General features: G+C 36.0%; 2 protein-coding genes across 2 annotated transcripts; both read right to left on the bottom strand.

Moving 5' to 3' along the window:
• Positions 1-10,639: 10,639 nt before the first annotated feature.
• LOC110792430 (uncharacterized) lies at positions 10,640-11,077 on the bottom strand. The gene has a single exon (XM_021997231.2). It carries the CDS (start codon positions 11,075-11,077, stop codon positions 10,640-10,642), a length of 438 nt encoding a protein of 145 aa, XP_021852923.2.
• Positions 11,078-17,284: 6,207 nt separating this feature from the next.
• Positions 17,285-17,638, bottom strand: LOC110792432 (trihydrophobin). The gene has a single exon (XM_021997233.2). It carries the CDS (start codon positions 17,636-17,638, stop codon positions 17,285-17,287), a length of 354 nt encoding a protein of 117 aa, XP_021852925.2.
• Between the last annotated feature and the right edge of the window lie 2,336 nt (positions 17,639-19,974).

The raw sequence follows: 19,974 nt of genomic DNA, 5'->3' as shown, positions 1-19,974 counted from the left end.
TTTTTTTTGGAAAATGATTACCTGTTTGATTTCACAATTCCAAAAATTAATCACATCAAGTAATCAACCATAGCCTTTTGCACAAACATAATTTAACCTAGCATTACAATTTAAACCTAATTAAACCGAACATTATACTCTGTAATTTATAAACAAACTGAAATTCATTACTAATTATTCAATCCACCAACTAAAACTAGTTGGGAACTAAACATTTTATTTTACAAGCAAGATATAGAAATAGAACTGCTGACAAAATCCATAGCCACCCCAAAACAGAGATAAGAATATGCTTACTTCAACATATTACTGGATATAACGAGACAAATCAACTAATAATCCCTTTGTAGCGTACCAGAAACCGTGTAATGGTGTATGTATAGCAGTTAGTATAAATGGTTTAAATGTGACCTAAGTTGATATCTCCTGAGACCTGATGGCCACGTTGATTGCCGTGACATCCACCAATGATGGTGGGCTTACGACGTTCTTGCTTAACAGTTTGTCTTCTGACCTCAGATCCATTTCCGAGTATAAGACTTCCATTTCTTTGTATGCCTGGTCCATCATGCAGGTTGCCACCAACATTAAACCAACTCCCAGGAAAAGGATTGTAATAATAGCTTGGAGGTGATTGGTTATAACCATGGTGCATAGGATCATAGTAGTTACTGGGAGGAGGAGGAGGATAATAGTAATTATTTGGAGGAGGATAGTAGTAATTACAACTGGGAGGATGAGGATAGTGAAAGTCAGGAAAACATCCTTGAGAAAACGAGGGCTGCATTTCTGGAATTAAGCTCAGATTATCTGAATGACTTTAGTTTTTTTTATTATCGAATGAGGTTGTTCGTTGAGAAGTAAGTAGGAATGTAGGATGTCCCTCCTCTTTAATCTTTATAGGGTAAGGGAAGCTAGAGTACGATCAGTATTTCTTTATCAGTTTCCTAGTTTTAGATGATAGATTTGAGAATGGGTTATCACTAAATCTGGAAATGTCGTGAAGGAGATGAGTGGAGAACCTACCGCCTTTAAGGACAAATCAAGGCTTGTATAGCGATGTTAGTTGGCTTTGTAATGCACTATGCACTTTCATCAAACATGTTCCAAATACTATAAAGCCATGTAGTTCAAATATGGAAAATTCCTTCTTTAAGGGCGAGCAAACCCACAGAGTTATGATATAGTCAGGAACCATTAGTTTCTGTATTTACGTATACGCACTATATTGTGTACTTGAAACGTATGTACCACTTTAGTCCCAAAATGAACTTCATACCCAGGATGAGCAACGAGAATAAGAACAGTGGGTTGAATGTAGACTCCTTTAAAGATTAACTATAGATTTTTGATGCTGCCCTTTAAATTATTTCTTTGTAATGGGTGCTTGGATCTTCCCAAAATTTGATTCCAGTGTAAAGAACAAATACAAAGGTAGTTTAGTCAAAACATTACTCTATGAACCAACAATCATCACTCATCAGCTTAATTCACTTACACAAAATCCACAATCCTTACCTTAGGCAAAAAAAAAAACATGCCTGAAACAATAGCATACAGGAATATTACACCCAATATATATATTACAGAATAAAATCAATCAATTCGCCAGAAAAGTTGAACTAGCTGCAGCACTTGTGTACCTAGCTAGGTAAAACTTTTATTACATTAACACTGAAAATGCAAACACTTGACTAAATATTACCTAAGATAACATCTCCGGATACTTGATATCCGCCTTGATTACCATGACATCCACCAATAATGGTAGCCTTACGACGTTTTTGCTTAGCACTCTGATTACTGTGTTTAACACCTGATCCAGATCCGACTATGACATCCCCGTTTCTCTGTATGCCATGTCCATCATACCGATTTCCACCAGAATTATACGAATTCCCGGGATAATGGTTTTGAGACCCAGAAGGGTAATGACCTACGGGATAAGCATGAGGGTAGTAAGTGGGAGGAGGTGGTGGAGGATAGAAATGAGAATAGCCTTGAAAACCTTGAGGATAACCGTACTGCATTGGCTTATTTCGGAGGCTTCGATTTGAGTTATGATAATTTGTTATGGACTGCATCAGCTTGCTTGATGAGGTATTCAGGGGACAGAGCTAGGGACTGATTTTGACTAGTATGTTTTCCCTCTACTTATAAACAAGGCAAATACATCAATATGTTTGTTAATGGCGTACCTGATTCTGTTTACTCAAATGCAATAATTTTCATTAAAATAAGATCAATATTAGTGGTGGTACATTTAACCTCATACAAAACACAATTACTTTTTATGATTGAAAACTTTAAATTTCTGTCCATTATTAATCATGGACACTTTATTCTCAGGAATGTTTTAAATTACAGGATAACAACACCTGGTCTTAAATAACGTTTGTTTTCGGTCAACAATGTATTTTTCAAATCATATTTCGCCAATGCAGAAAGTTATTTGAGCCTTTACCGACAATTATAAAGTTGAACCAAAACAAGCATTTCTTAAGGTCGGGGTTTCTTCCCATGTGATCAATTTGTTTTCACATTAGTTTAAGAAATAGTGGTGCAGTAGGCTGTAGCATGAGTCTTTACAGGGAATTATGCGTAGTCGTAAGTTATACGTGTTGAATACTCAACAGTCAACACTCGTTACTCTGACATGGGTATAGATTGTGGAAACCTTTTTTCTGCTGATTAAAGCATATAAAACTTTCATAACATTGTTAGAAAAAGAACTCTGCAAAATAGTAGATAGTTAGAAATAAGATGGTTACGTTGACAATTTGGGCCAAGTAGTTTAATGTATTTGTGAAGCTGTGACGTGTTATGAACACTGTCTTAGAATCAAAATTCGCCCCGACTATGGTGCAATCGCAATGGCGTTGCCCCCCAAGATTTCACACAGGTATCTCCCTTAATGTGCACTCAAATAAGGGAGATTAGAAACTCATAATCATGCTCAGAACTAGAGAGAAAAATCAGTAAAGAAAAGGGAAGAATGGTTTTCTATATATTTTCTGGACAGCAAGAGTCTTCTTTTTAAAGCCTTAAGAAAATGTAACTGAAGATTTTCTTTTATGACAGAAATCTGTCAGATTAAAACCAATGGAATAAACCATAAATTCTTTCTGATATTAAGGAGGAAAATCATCTTTGGGGGCGTAAAATAAGGGACTGTTACAACACATTAAAAGCAAAGTGGAATAGACTTGTAACCGATGAGTTTCATAGTTCTGAACTCTCAGTTACAACATGGCCCTTTTAGCCTATACCACGGTCCATTTGCATTATATCTAACAATCCCCCACAAATGCAAAGGGAAATTAATAAAGCAAAAACAAAAAATTATGAGTTCCGCGATAACCAACCAACAACGGCCATTATTATACTTGGGATGCTTGTGAGTGCTCTAGAAAAACTTGCCAAAGTCTTTCATAGAAGGTGGCCAAACCTTCACACTCAAGTAGGTGATTTCATCAAGTCTATCACATAGACCACCCATACCCTGGGATATGAAATCATTAAGAGCATTTGCTCATCCTCTCAATATATAGTCGGTGAATTCATCAAGTCCGTTTCAATAGGACCACCCAAACCCTGGGATATGAATTCATTAAAAGCAAAGAGCTTAACCTCACACAATGTACAGGTCATAGGAATGGGAAGTGTACAGTATATGCGTCTTTCCATGGCTTCGTTAGTCCATAAGAAACCTTGTGTGAACAAGGTCGGGTGTCCACCATGAATTCCTCAACCAACGGGCTTAAGCCCCATTCCCCTCGACGTATCTAGGACAAGTCTTCTGTTTAGTCCCTTAGTTAATGGATCTGCTATGTTCCTCTCAGACCTCACTGTTTACACAAATTTTCTAGTCTAGGAAAATAAGATAGAAAATAATGTAACAAAGTATTTTTTATTAATATTTGAATGTTTGGGTACAATCTCTGTAATTGACAGTTTACAAGAAAATAAACTAAGTCCTCTGATTCTGTTCCGCAGCTGACGGTGACACGTGTATGACACCTGAATTTGGTTTTAGGGTGACAGTCGTATGATGACGTCAACCTGAGTTTGAGTTTAGGGTGACAGTCGTCTGATGACGTCAACCTGAGTTTGAGTCTAGGGTGACGGTCGTCTGATGACGTCAACCTGAATTTGAGTTTAGGGTGACAGTCGTCTGATGATGTCAACCTGAATTTGAGTTTGGTTAAGCAGTCGACACAAATTTGATGTGTTTATTGACTACTTTCAGAGAGAATTCCCAGATGATTTATGGACTCTTGAGAATAATGAATTTCTGATCCCCCGCCACTGAAGTAGACGAGTAGTATTTATAGGAGATGAAAACTCCTTTACTGGACTTGATAGGTTTAGGCTCGGGCCCATTTTGTGACTTAAGAGTCTTTAACCTGGTCCACTTGATTTGTTTATTTTGGGCTAACAGTACTACTTAGCCCAATACACTTTTGATCCAAATTGTATTTGTGTAATTCGGATATTTAATTTGGGTGGGCTAAATTAATAAAAATGGATTAATATTATGATATCGGTCCAAATTAATTAATTTATTTAAATTGTAATACATTATAAATTTTTAGTGCCTACACTCACATACTCCATAGTGATTACACCACTCTCTATCAAAGTTCTCACAGATGCGTGTCTAACATGTATATGTCTCTTTTTGCCATTATAAGCATTGTTCTTGGCAACACAAATAGCAGCCTGTGAGTCACAATGTAGAGATACTGGTGGAGCAGGTTGCCCCCACAATGGAATATCAGCCAATAAGTTTCTCAACCACTCCGCCTCTTGCCCGGCCAAGTCCAAAGCAATAAACTCGGACTCTATAGTGGACCGGGCAATACAAGTCTGTTTAGAAGACTTCCAAGAGATCGCTGCTCCACATAAAGTGAATACATATCCACTTGTGGAACTCACCTCATCATTGTCAGATACCCAATTTGCATCACAATAACCTTCTAACACTGCTGGAAATCCAACATAATGCAAACCCCAATCCATGGTACCTCTAAGGTATTTTAACAAACGTCTAAGAGCATTCCAGTGATCTCTACTAGGGTTATGAGTATACCTACTAAGCCTACTAGCTGCATAGGCTATATCAGACCGAGTGTAGTTCATTAGAAACATTAGACTCTCAATTATCTTAGCATACTCAGATTGAGACACACTATTCCCTTTATTCTTTTTTAAGTGAATGCTAGGATCATACGGAGTTTTAACTGGCACCACATCAAAACTGTTGAATTTCTTTAACACTTTCTCTACATAATGAGCTTGAGACAAAGAGAAACCATTACTAGTTTTGGTAACTTTGACACCCAAAATCACATCAGTTTCACCTAAATCTTTCATTTCAAACTGAGAGGATAGAAACGATTTTGTTTCATTAATAACATCAATATGTGTACCAAAAATCAACATATCATCTACATATAAGCAGACAATAACACAATCGGATCCAAACATCTTTGAATACACACAAGCATCAGCACGGTTCACAATAAATCCAAAACTCAAAATGGTTTTATGAAACTTTTCGTACCACTGTTTTGGAGCTTGTTCAACCCATACAAAGATTTCTTTAACTTACACACTTTATGTTCCTGCCCGGGAACTACAAAACCAGGGGGTTGTACCATATAAATTTCCTCCTCTAAGTCGCCATTCAAGAAAGCAGTTTTTACATCCATCTGATGTACAATCAACTTATAACTTGAAGCCAAAGCAAGTAAAGCACGGATAGTGGCGATCTTAGTCACAGGTGAGTAAGTGTAAAAGAAATCAAGGCCAAATTTTTGAGTGAAACATTTTATTACAAGCCTTGCCTTGTACCTATTAACTGCACCATCACTTTTCCTTTTCCTTTTAAAGATCCATTTACAGCCAATAGCTTTGCTACCTTTAGGTAACTCAACAAGTTCCCATGTATGATTAGACATAATAGACTCTATTTCACTATTAACAGCTTCCTTCCAAAAACTAGCATCAACAGAACTCATAGCCTCTTCAAAAATTTTAGGCTCATCATCAAACAAATGTAAGCATACAACAAGTTCGTCTAATTCATCCATGTCATTAAGTTCAGTCAAAAAGGTAGTCAAAGAATCAGAACCCAAGCTAGTTTTAATCCTACGTCTTTTACGTCTTTCATAGACAATTAAAGGCATAGAAGAGGAAGTGCGAGCAGACATAGGCACATCATGAGGAATAACATTTTTCTTTAAAGGGAAAACATGCTCAAAAAAATCAGCATCTCTTGATTCACACATTGATCTATCATTTAAGCGCATGAACATATACGCTGCACTGTTTTCAGCGTAACCAACAAATACAACATCAAAAGTCTTAGGTCCAACATTTTCCCGTTTAAAGGAAGGTAAACCTACCTTAGCTAAACACCCCCATACCTTTAAGTATTTTAGGTTAGGTCCGTGGCCTTTCCATAACTTATAAGGAGTCTTGTCTAGTTTCTTATGGGGTACTTTGTTTAACACATAATTAGCAGAAAGTACGGCCTCCCCCCACATGTTATCCGGCAAACCAGAACTTATTAACATAGCATTCATCATCTCTTAAGAGTTCTATTTTTCCTTTCAGCAATGCCATTTTGTAGGGGAGTGTAGGGAGCAGACAACTCATGGATAATTCCATTTTTCTCACAAAGTTCCTTTAAAAAGGTGGTTCCGTATTCACTGCCTCTATCTGACCTAAGTCTCTTAATCTTACGGTTCAATTGGTTTTCTACTTCTGCCTTATAAATTAAAAACTTATGTTCGGCCTCATCTTTGGTTCTTAAAAGGTACACTTTGGTATATCTAGAATGGTCATCAACAAATGTAATATAATACCTTTTTCCGCCTCTGCTTACGGTATTCCTAAAGTCAGCTAGGTCCGTATGTACCAATTCAAGTAATTCTGTTTGTCTATTTGTGACAGTCTTGAAAGGTTTTCTGGAATGTTTAGCCTCAAAACATATTTCACATTTGTTTTGGCCATTTCCAACTAGGATAGGAATTAAAGACATGTTTTGCAAACGTTTCAAAGAACCATAGTTTACATGTCCCAATCTACCATGCCAAAGATCAACAGACTCAAGCAAGTAAGCAGAAGTAGAAGTTTTATTAATAGGCTCAACAACACAAATAGTCTCTAAGACAAATAATCCCCCTGATATGTACCCTTTCCCCACATATTCCCCATTACGAGTCAATACAAGTTTGTCAGCCTCAAATACTAACTTAATCCCAGCTTTGTTAAGAAGTCCACCAGAAATCAGATTTCTACGTAGGGAAGGCACATAAAGCACATTATGCAATGCTAAAGTTTTTCCAGAATTTAACTTGAGAGAGATCTTTCCTTTACCGAGTACTTCAGCACTGCTAGAGTTTCCCATGAAGACTTGCTCGCCATTTGCAGCTTCCTCGAAGTTCTCGAACAGCTCCTTGTTTGCACAAAAGTGTTTGGTAGCTCCTGTGTCAATGATCCAATCTGCTTTGTTACAAACTAAATTTAGTTCAGCTACTGCAGCAATAATATCGTTCTGATCCTCAGTTAGGTTAGCTTGAGACTTGTTCTGGTCTTGCTTCTGTCCAATCTTTGCATCATCTTGACGGTTGTAGCATTGGTATGCCTTGTGACCATGTTTTCCACACACATAACAGCCACTGCCAGTAGCTCCTTTGCCATTGTTGTTGTTCTTCTTAAAATTTGCACTTTTGTTATTCTGGACTCCAAGTTTCTGGTTGTTTTTCTTGAAGTTTCCAGTAGCTTTCTTGTACCTGTCATTCTTAGGAACAGTAGATTCCACAAGGTTAGCTTTAACGGAAAGTTCATAGGGAGTAGAGTCCTTATCCTTTAGTCTGTTGGCTTCTTCAATCTTCATGTGGCTGACTAACTCCTCTAGCGACATGTCTTTCTTCTTATGTTTGAGATGGTTGCGGTAGTTGGACCACGAATCAGGAAGCTTCTCGATTAGGACATTGGCTTGCATCACCTCGCACATCTTCATGCCCTCGGCTAGGATGTCAGCGACCAGATTCTCATACTCATGGACTTGATCCATGATTGGTTTATCATCAACAATCTTGAACTGCAACCACTTTCCAGTGGCATACTTCTTTTTGCCGGCATCATCATTCCCATATTTCTTCTCCAAGGTCTCCCTAACTGACTTTGCTGACTTGTTATTAATAAAGAGATCAAATAGGGCATTGGTCATATGAGTGAGAAGATGACCTCTGACAAATTTGTTATGTTTTTCATACTTTGCAATCTGACCATCTAGATCAGAAGGTGTAGTATCAGCAGTAGCAGTGGCATCGGGACGTTGAGGGCAGTCTGTTATGAGGAAATAATCAACCTCGAGTTGTTCGAAAAAGATCAGGAGTTTTTGAGCCCACCGCTTGTAATTTGTGCCATCTAACGCTTCTAGTTTAGAGAGATCAGGAAGAGTTTTGAACAAGGATGAATCCATAATCTGAAATTGCAGATACAATTTTGCTTCTAAATTGTTAGAAAAAGAACTCTGCAAAATCAGTAGATAGTTAGAAATAAGATGGTTGACAATGTGGGCCAAATAGTTTAATGTATTTGTGAAGCTGTGACGTGTTATGAACACTGTCTTAGAAGCAAAATTCGCCCCGACTATGGTGCAATCGCAATGGCGTTGCCCCCCAAGATTTCACACAGCTATCTCCCTTAATGTGCACTCAAATAAGGGAGATTAGGAACTCATAATCATGCTCAGAACTAGAGAGAAAAATCAGTAAAGAAAAGGGAAGAATGGTTTTCTATATATTTTCTAGACAGCAAGAGTCTTCTTTTTAAAGCCTTAAGAAAATGTAACTGAAGATTTTCTTTTATGACAGAAATTTGTCAGATTAAAACCAATGGAATAAACCATAAATTCTTTCTGGTATTAAGGAGGAAAATCATCTTCGGGGCGTAAAATAAGGGACTGTTACAGCACATTAAAAGCAAAGTGGAATAGACTTGTAACTGATGAGTTTCATAGTTCTGAACTCTCAGTTACAACATGGCCCTTTTAGCCTATACCACGGTCCATTTGCATTATATCTAACAAACATGACCGAATCTGAATCCTTACTTTGCACCAAAAACATGCAATTAAAACGGGGGAGCGAGACTGAGTAACAATGGCTGCAATGCAACTATTAATGGTATTACAGCATGAAGCAGAACAACTGAAAATATGTTACAAATGAAACCACAGAAATAATTTGACTCATTATTAAATAATCAGAGTTGAGGGCAGTTAGTTATTCTGTGGTACACCTCAAGTGTTTAAAATGTACAATTTCTGATGGAGGATTGGTTGTGCTAACTCCTGCCTGCTTGCCTTCATGTATGGAAATGGCACTGCATGAACTAGTCATTCTCGATGACATGATGTCACAGTTTCCATCCTGAGAAAATTCTTCCTCCATGAAAGAATCCCTGCATTAGATGGAGCTCCTTCACTTTCAGAAAGTCATAATTCATAATTCATAATTCATAATTGGATCTCCAGTGTTGTATGAAAGACAAATTCCTCCCTTTATCACAATCTGGAAGCAGAGGCGGAGATAGGGCCGGGGGGGCGGGTGGGGGAGGCCGCCCCCCTCCAACAATTTTTAAGAACAGTTATATATAGTAATAAATACTAAAATATATCACAAAATGCTACTTGCCTCAATGGTTATTTCTAGTTTATTTTCATGTATACTCCCTGGTTTAGAGTTCGAAACCTAATACCATGAAAATTAAATATTGAGACTGATTGAAACAAAGAAACTGCCGTCTGCAGTCAAGAATTTGAACAACAGGCGCCTTTACCAGTTTCTACCTTGGTGTACAAGCAGCCAGCTCTTGTTTGTAGGGATGGGAATTATTCTGCAGGGTTTTTCACACAGTGAACTCATCGTTGATCTTACTCCTAAAGATGCACAGAATGTACACTTCACTTTGTTATCAGCAAACTCTGAAGTAAGTCTAGTTTATTGAAAGAAGAGTTAGATTTCCATCTTTTTGAAGCGAATAAGTATTTACTGAGGGGTTTGATGTCAACAGTTTTGTTCAGATTTTGCTATCAGGTTGTCTGTTGAGTTTACAGTAAGAAAGAGGGTGTACACTGTACAGTACGATGATATCCTTTTTGGCTTTCTGGAAACTAGAAGAATATGTTCTTCCTGTCGCTTTGAGTAATGGAAAATTGACAATCTTAGACATCAATGAAACAGTGTCATGTTGGGTGATAAGATTTTTTCCTCATGATTTCTTCTAGGGTTCTATGCCTTAAATTTGAACCAAGATGATCATTTCAGCAAAAAGAACAAGTATGTTGTTAGAGGTAGCGCAGTTTATTTAAGGCAGTAGATTATGAATCAACAATCATCACTAATCTTCTGATAATTCACTTATAGTAAAACCATAATATTAGCATAGGCAAACGCCTGAAATAATAGCTTACAGAAAGAACGACACACAATATACTAGTATAAGCTCATGTGAGCTTAATAGTGAGTAGAGGTCGAACTAACAGCTGCGTTTGGCAGACCTTTTATTACATCAAACACACAAATCTTGCAGACTTCCCACAAGAAAACTTTAGGGCTAGCTAGCGTAAGTCACCTAAGATAACATCCCCAGACACTTGATGTCCGCCTATATTGCCATGAGATCCACCAATGACTGTATTCTTGCGTTCTTTGCGTTTACCGTTTGCGTTTGCGTTTGCATTACCAATCTTAACGTCTCCATTTCTCTGTATTCCATGTCCATCATAACGGTTACCACCAGAATTGTACGAATACCTAATAAAAGGATTGTTATAATTGTTTGGAAATCCAGAAGGGTAATAAGATGGAGGATAGCCACCAAGGTTAGGAGACTGGTAGTAATTAGTAGGAGCCGTAGATGGTGGAGGAGAAGGAGGTGGAGGTGGAGGTGGAGGTGGAGGATAATAAAAGTTGCGAGGAGGTTCTGTAGGTCGATAGAAATAAGAGTGATACGGATATCCTCGACGACCTTGAGAGTAAATGCCACTGTACTGCATTCTTCAATTTGAGTTATATTTGTTTTGATTGTATTAGCTTAATTAGATTGGTTGATGAGATATCAATAAGTTTCTCCTTGGGCTCCATATATAGAGTTGCAATATGTTAATTTTGGGTACCTGATTCTGTTCTATAGACGGTAGGCAAATACGATTTTCATTGAACTTAATCAGCCTTGAGATTAACAGTGTGAAAAGTATCATTATTATATATACGGAGTAATGTGTAAACGTTATATTCCCGTTGCACTCATAATTTACACTTGATTCTGGAACGTTCAAAATTATGGGAATATATGATATGATCATGTTTAACATTTGTTTAATCTCAAGAGTCAAGAGGGGGTCCTTTACTGTCACTTCAAATCACACTTGATTCTGGTTTAATTGATGTCACATTGTAGTTTTTTGGTTAGGTTATTAGTTAATCCGACCTTTGGTTTCATCTTAAGTAGTCTGTCTGATATTATCCAATCGCTAATCTAGTATGGGTTTCTACGTTACTTATTGTTAATGCTACTTAATTATACTTGATGGGTTGATGCTCTGTTTGTACATGGGGATAAAACTATTGTAGCAGACAAGCAGTAGCAGGCTATAAATGATATCAAACAGCGTCAATTATCAACCCCCTGAGGGACTGCAAGATTATCTATAACAAACTGATGTCCTCTTTTGCTCAATTTCATTGTGTTTATTTTGTTACCTTTTCTTTTTCTTCATTCAGTTTGTTATTTTCAATGCTTATTAGCATAAGAAAGAAAAGCCAGAATTTCAGATATTTCAAGCTTACTAACAAGTATTTACTCATGGCTAGATGTCTTCCTTATGTCACTTCACTTTCACTGCTAATTTGGTTGTATCATCCAAGTGTTAAGAGTAGGATTTTTCTAGTTGGACCAAAACACAGACAAATACTACCTTTGTTCGGATTTCCCTGTCAGCTTTTCTGTTCGGTTTACAGTAACAATTAAGAAGTAGGGTGTACACGTACTGCACAATACCATGATAATCTTTCTGTAAACTAGAATAATACTTCATATATATGTTCTTCAATTCCTGTCGTTTTGAGTGATGGAAAATTGACAATTGTAGAAAGATTCTCATGTTGAGTGATAAGTTAACATGTCCTCTAAACTCTTCCTCATGATTTCTTGTAAAGTTATGTGCCAAATATTTGATTTAAATTTGAACCAAGAATCCAAGATGTTGTAATGTTATATGCCAGAAAATTTGATTTAAATTTGAACCAAGAATCCAAGATGATTATTTCAGCCTCAATGAACGAGTGCTAGGTGTGTTGTTAGAGCCAGCAGGGCAGTTTACTTTAGCCAGTAGGTTGTGAATCAACAATCATCACTAATCAGGTGATAATCGAGGTACGTATAGTCGTTGAAACATAGCCTTACCAAACAACACATATGAGTGTCCTACATTGATAAAAGATGAGAAAGTAATAAGGCTAAGAGGCTACTCCCCTTATTGCCGTGTGGTTTTAAAGTGAAACCTCTTTGAAATTGTAAAGTGAAGTCTTTCTCTTAATGATGGGTGCGCCCCAAACAGTGGCGGAGCCAAGGTGTGTCAAGGGTGGATGCATGACCACCAAAATTTGTTAAAAAGAACATTTATACCTTATATTTATTAGAAAAAGTAAATTAATCAGAATAATAAATATTTTACTACACATCAACACCCTAATTCAAAAATGTCTACAGTATGACACCTTGATTCATAAATCCTGGTTCTGTCACTGGTCCCAAACCGGTATTTAACAACAGTAAACCATAATATTCCGTAAGGCAAACGCCTGAAACAATAGCATACAGAATGAATGACGAACAATATATTATATATAGTACAAGCCGAGCTTTAATAAATAGTACGTACGTAGAGTGAAATTAAGAGGTGATGTTCCTATAAGTCACCAAAGATAACATCCCCAGAAACCTGATGGCCACCTAGATTGCCATGACATCCACCAATGATGGTATTCTTTCGATCTTTGCGCTTATAATTTGCATTACCAATCTTAACTTCTCCATTTCTTTGTATTCCATGTCCATCATAGCGGTTGCCACCAGAATTGTACGAAGTTCTAGTAAAGGGATTGTTATAATAGTATTGCGATCCTGAAGGATAATAAGATGGAGGATTAGGAGACTGGTAGTAATTAGCAGGAGTAGCAGCTTGAGGAGGAGGAGGTGGAGGTGGAGGTGGAGGTGGAGGATAATAAAAGTTGCGAGGAGGTTCCGTAGGTCGATAGAAATAAGAATGGATTGGATATCCTCGTCGACCTTGAGAGTAAATGCTACCGTACTGCATCCTATCTTTGGATTTAATTCGAGTTATATATATAATATATAATATATAATATATAATATATAATATATGTTGGTTTTTGTTTCTTTGATGATGAGTTATTAGTTTCTTCCTCCATATATTATATATAGATTTGGAAAATACAGCAACGCGTTGAGTATCCGATTCTATTCTGCAGGTACATTCAACCTTCTCACGTTCTAGGGTGACTTAATAGTATTAAAAGTATCATTATATGAAATAACGTTATATTCTTGTTCCACTCAAGTACAATTGATTCTTGAACGTTCAAAATTACGGGAATATAAATTTTAACATTTGTTTAATGTCTAAAAGGGTCCATTATTGTCATTTTTTCACTTCAAATCAATGTTTTCCGAATAGCAATAACATACTTTTCTTGAGATTGAAGTTCTCCCATAAGCTTCCCTCAAAAAAAAAAAAAAAAAAATTTCTCCCATAATCCCATATGATCAATTAATTTTATTGAAGGAAACAAAGAGTCATTGACGGGGGAAGCACTAGCTAATAGTGATACTCCCTCCGTCCCGGAATACTTGACCTGTTTTTCTTATCGGGCCGTCCCTTAATACTGGACCTGTTTCTAAAAATGAAAATATTCTAACAATATTATATTATTTCTCACTCCACCCCTATTAACCCACCTACCCCCTACTCCATATAAAAAATAATTACAAATTCAACCCCTACTCTCCCCCAACCCCACCCCTTTACACATTTCCCACTAACTACATTAAAATAATACCCCACTATCAACTACTACCTATTAAATTAAATAAGTCTATTCAAGTCCCTTAAACTCTGTGCCGGTCAAACCGGATCGAGTATTCCGGGACGGAGGGAGTAATTAACAACAATTCATTCAATAATTTATGATTAGAATGAATAAGCTGTTAGACAATAAGCTTTCAACCATATATTTTCTCTATATATATTTCTTGAATGAAACGGCTGTAGTACAAACTTGTATATAATGTGTTCTTTTAGGGTTGCTGCAGCCACCTTTTACACCTAGGAATATGATGGACATCTAATTATGAGCATACCATCTTAGAAATTTCCTAGCAAAAGACAAGATAACATCGTATTATAAAATGACAGAAAAATGGGATTATGTGACTGCTGATATCACTGATCTTTTGAAGCCTTCTTTGTTGCTACTGTTTGCAAGCTCTGATGGGCTTATCATCAGTAATACAAAAATTTAACCAACGAATACAAGCATACTTTTTAGTCTCAAAATCATCAGTCCCGTACTTAGTTTTCAGAGTATTCCAAATTTCCATAGCATTCTTAGACTTACTATAAAGGATTTTTTGTCATTTAACACCTTAAAAAAATCAGTTTTTGTAATTAAACACCTTACTTATTTTTTATTATATTTAAACACCTTAAAAATCTAAAAATTTATAAATCAACACCGCTTAACGATTTCCATAAGAAAAAAAACGTTGATTTTTAATCATGCTATAACTTCCAAAGCATAATTTGATGGTAAAAGGAGTTGTTTACCACCATATCATGCCTTGGGAACTTTAGCTTAGTTAAAAACTAATGTTTTTTCTAACAAAAATTGTCAAGTGGTGTTGATTTCTAAATTTTTTTGTTTTTTAAGGTGTTTAAAAACAATAAAAAATAAGTAAGGTGTTAAATTACAAAAACTAGTTTTTTTAAGGTGTTAAATGACAAAAAATCCTACTATAAATAATGTAAAGAGAAGTAGTCGTGTAATGCAATAACATCACATGACAAGTTTTGTTATCTTTCTCAAAATCCTAGTAGAATGAGCAGGGGCAACAAGAACAATAAGGCAATAATCTACCCAAATTTGACCCAAGAAAAACTCCATCTTATCAGACAAAACTTATAATTCGATCTTCCCATCTAAAGGATCTAACTAATTTAGACATATCAGGAATAAAAGGATTGGGAAGCATGTCAGACGTAAAAGGGCTAGAAGTAGGGATATTAGTAGCCATTGTAAAATAAAACGAAAGAACAAAATTCAACTTTAGATTGCAGGAACAATGCCTAGTAATGAACGAATAAACTTATCTCAACCAAGTCGTGGCGTGTATAAATACTGCCCTAATGTTGAATTGCCTCGTTACGCATGACTTCTTGACAATCAACCTCCATGGTTACACGACATCTATCTCGTTGGTGAATTACAAAAAAATAGAATGAAAATGAAATTAACGTTACCCAAAACGAACCAGAGAAAATTGTGTTTATGGAGAGGAAAAATGGAGATGGATTATTTATGTGGTTATGAGAAAGAGAATATCAGAATATAAAAGAAAAACCGACCAATTAATTTCGGAAGCAAATTAAATTAGCAATCAATTAGAATCAATCAAAGACTTAATTGACGGAATAAAATTTTGTAACCGTTACAGACTTACGGAAATATACGGTTACTATATATATATATATGTCAAACTAGCCGTTACGCAAGATTGAGCGGTAGCAAAAAGGGTCCCGCACATACTCGCAAATGCGTTGCACCACATGCCGAGCCCAAGCCTGCTTGTGCGTGTGCGGTGTCCTAGAGCCACCTCTCTTGTCTTCTAAGAGCGCACACAACCGTGACATGTAGCTTGGGTCAAGTGATAATTGACAGGACAAAATGACTACAATGTTGACAGCATATAAGGGTTAAAATTTTATAACTTGACCCGGGTCGTATATGTGACCCAAGGTCAAGTTCATTAAAATGGGATGTGGGGCCTGACTGAAGCGCAACTTGCATTTGTTACCTGTTTTCATACGGAGTATTAGGCTAATATTTGCTAAAATAATTTTGTACTACATGCTGCATGCATACATATTTTTGTTTTTTGGTTTCATGTGGTGCTGCCAGCCTGCCACGCATGCAATGCATCTTAATTTTTTTTTTTTATTTTTTAGTTTTGCATGATGTAATGTTAATTTAATTTCATATTTATATGTTTGTTAAAATTAATAATTGTGTTTGAAGGTGAATTTAAAGTGGAGTATATGTAAAAGTAAAAAAAAGTAATAGGTAAGAGAAATTAATGACCTTGAGTCAAGATTATAGAAGAAAAAGAAGAGATTTAAGTAAGTGGTGTGTCAAGTTAGTGGAAGAAGAGGTGGAAGAAGGAGAAGGATGAGAGATAAATTATTTTTCGCTTGACCGAAGGTCAAGAATGCACATGGTCTAACAAACATACTAGTTGAATGGAAATATATAAAGTGGATGAACCACTTATTTTTTGTCAACATGAAACAAAAGCACTTTTATTCTTTTGTAGCAAAACTAAACCCATGGAGGAAACTCCAACAACAACAAGCCCCAAAACTTGTTGTAACCCACCAAACCCATAGGACCAACTCGACCGGCACACCCCACCACGATCCATGTAACCCACGACCTATAACGTATTGTGTCCCATTTTTCCGACTCAACCCATCCTGAGTTTACCTGAGGCGGGTAGTGTGTTGAATATTTTTACCCAAAACTAAGTTAGAGATATTGGTACAAGCTGTTTAGATAAACCATTAGCGCACCTATGGATCACACTAATGTGTTAATTTTTCGCTCATAAGCTGATTAAACTCCAAATCTCCACTTCATTAAGGTAAAAATTAAATAGCTAGACATCGTATTAAAAATAAGTGAAACTTGCATATATTGCATACATTAAAGGTACATAATAATTAATTAATAAGCACAATTAGTGACTGTTGTAGCCAACGTACTGATCCTAGCACATGATAGTTTAACACGTAAATTATTAAGTAGATTTAGCGCGACATGTAAGACCACAAGAGCGAAATCTCCATATAAGTTTTATTCAAAGTGCAACAAAATCAACAAAAGGTCTTTGATTATGTGATCAATAATCAACACCCAATGTTGCCTGCCTTAACATCCCCGGAAACTTGTTGCCCACCTTGGTTGCCATGGTTTCCACCAATCTTACCAATGTCAACACCTCCGGATTTCTCCTTACTGTTTCCGACTTTGACGTCTCCATTCGTCTGTGTACCGGATCCATTGGTGTTGCCACCGGAGTTGAATGAACTACCGGCAGGAAAACCAAAGCCACCACCACCATATGGAGAAACTGAAGGGTAATGATAATAAGGTGAAGGGTGATGTGGGTAATAATTACTTGGAGGAGGAGGATAATGGTATGGTTGAGGTCCTTGAGGATATCCTTGAGCTGATGGAGGAGCTTGAAATTGTTGTTGCATGCTTCCTAAGTTTGTGTTTTTCTTTTTTGAGTATGTATGATTTGTTGCTCATTTTGGATGTACCTTTGACCCTTTTATAGAGGACCAAAGAGAGCACATAATTAATTACCACAAGATTCTTATTATTACTTTAATTAGTTGTTAAGAGTAATAGTTGTTGTTCATGCATGGTGAAATATATTCCAAGTTATCATGGCCAAAAGTTCATACATTGTTTCTAGGTGTGTGAGTATGAATGTATGATAGATGAAGACAAAAATGTTATGTTATTCCCACAATGTGTGTCAATTGATAAAGGGTTCCTCTTTTTTCATTATTCCTTCCTATTCTTTTTTATCTTTGTCCATTTGTAAAATTAATTGGCCTTTGTTTGTATCTAGTCACTTTTAAGATATGTTTCACAACATTAGCTGAATAAAATTGAATACGTAATAAGTTAGTTACATTAAGAATGTGGTAGATGAAAGTTTGAAACTGATTGGGTGACGGAGTTAATATATTGTTTAAACAAATGATATTATTTCTATAACTTTATTTGAGTAATAAAAATTTGAAGGTATAGCTAGATCATATTCTAACTTGTTTCCTTCTTTATATCGACTACCTTATTTACATATTTTCATAGTAAAAATATTGCATTGATTATTGATAGTAAAAATATTCTGATTACGCATAGCCTACGTGGCGCTTATATGTAACAATTAAACTCCGACACATAATATTAATTGCGACCTTTATCATCACCAAAAGTTAAATTCCAAGCATAAGTTTCAAACTAAAATATAGCGGAGAATTGAAATCATAGAAACTACTACTCCCTCCGTCCCAAAATTATAGTCATGCTTTTCAAATCGGGTGGTCCAAAATTATATTTATGTTTCTATTTTTGGCTAATAAGGTCTCCACTTTCTCATGTACTATATTAATTAAAAAATGCATTGAAACACACAACAAAACAAAAACAAATACTATATTTCACTTACTCTTGTACTATATGTGAGGACAACGGATACGAGAAATTATTTCCGGGAAATAACTTGAGAAATATTCTTTAAACAATTTGATTGGTGTGCATCAGTGCATGAACCTTTGTACACCTATGAACTATCCTAGATATTTGCAGATTTAAAAGTAACATGGAATATATATGTTAGCATTTTATGTGAGAAAATGTGGTTATTAATCCACCTTTGAATTTATCCTCGCATACAACTTTGTCGTGAAGAAATACCAAACCCCATAATGTTACGTTGATCTTTTGACGATAAAGTTTGTAGGAATTTGCTTTTATTCAACCTTTTTTTACTGGTCGTTAACGTTGAGGCATTGATGCTTTTCAATCTCATTCATATCCTTGTCTACCACACTTGACACTTTATTTCTTATATCAAGTACGGAGTACTATGTATAAACTAGCTAGATGTTAATTATACTCGTTTACAACTGTTCCATTCATGATCTCGACCTATACGGAGTAGTAAGCAACAATGGAGAAACTTCCTCCAAAATTTATTTGTTGAACAATTGATAATGGTTTCTCTATATCCTGTTCCTGTGTTATTGAGTTTTCTAAGTTGTGCCCATTGTTATAATAATAATAATAATATTCACCAAAAAAAAATAAAACAAAAAAAAAATTTATTATTATTATTATTATTATTATTATTATTATTTCAGGCCTTGTTCTCTTCACATGATCTAGTCTAAATCTAATTTTTGGTATGGTCTAATCTGATTAAGTTTGATTGTTATTGTGAGTGTTTTTTGCTTGTTCTGCTCTGGTCTAATATGGTTTAATTTTTCTGGTATGATCTAATAAGCAATAAGAATAAGGTGATTATTGTGGTCGGAGATTACTATCCAACCCAATTTTTCCAATAAGACATAATTAACTGCTTCTGTTTTAGAATGTTGACCCCAATCTAAAGACTCTTGGATTTGGAAGAAAATCTTGCAGATACGGCCACTCCTTAGAGGAATGAGATGGAAAGTTGGGCCAGGTTCAATTATTCTTTTTTGGTTAGATAATTGGTGTTGTTCTACTAATTTGGTTACATTATTAAAGCTAGATACCTCTGTCATCCAAAACTTGGAATGAGTAAGGATAGAAACATAAACGACCTCTTCATACACAACCATGTAGGCAAGTTGTAGAGGGTAATGATAACAGGCCAACAAGAGGCCAACAAGAGTACTGCCCCCGAATTTTCCACGTGGTACGAAACCATCCTTGAATAAACCCAATCAAACATTACGAGGCTCATTAGAAAATCCTCATATATGTCATCTAGATGTTTCCAGGCTTCGCTGTCACTTGGATGAGCTAGTGTTCCACT

Source organism: Spinacia oleracea, chromosome 4, assembly GCF_020520425.1.
Source record: "Spinacia oleracea cultivar Varoflay chromosome 4, BTI_SOV_V1, whole genome shotgun sequence".
Lineage (NCBI taxonomy): Eukaryota > Viridiplantae > Streptophyta > Magnoliopsida > Caryophyllales > Amaranthaceae > Spinacia > Spinacia oleracea.
Note: the sequence above shows the minus strand (reverse complement) of the source record. Positions and strands in the feature narration are given on the sequence as shown.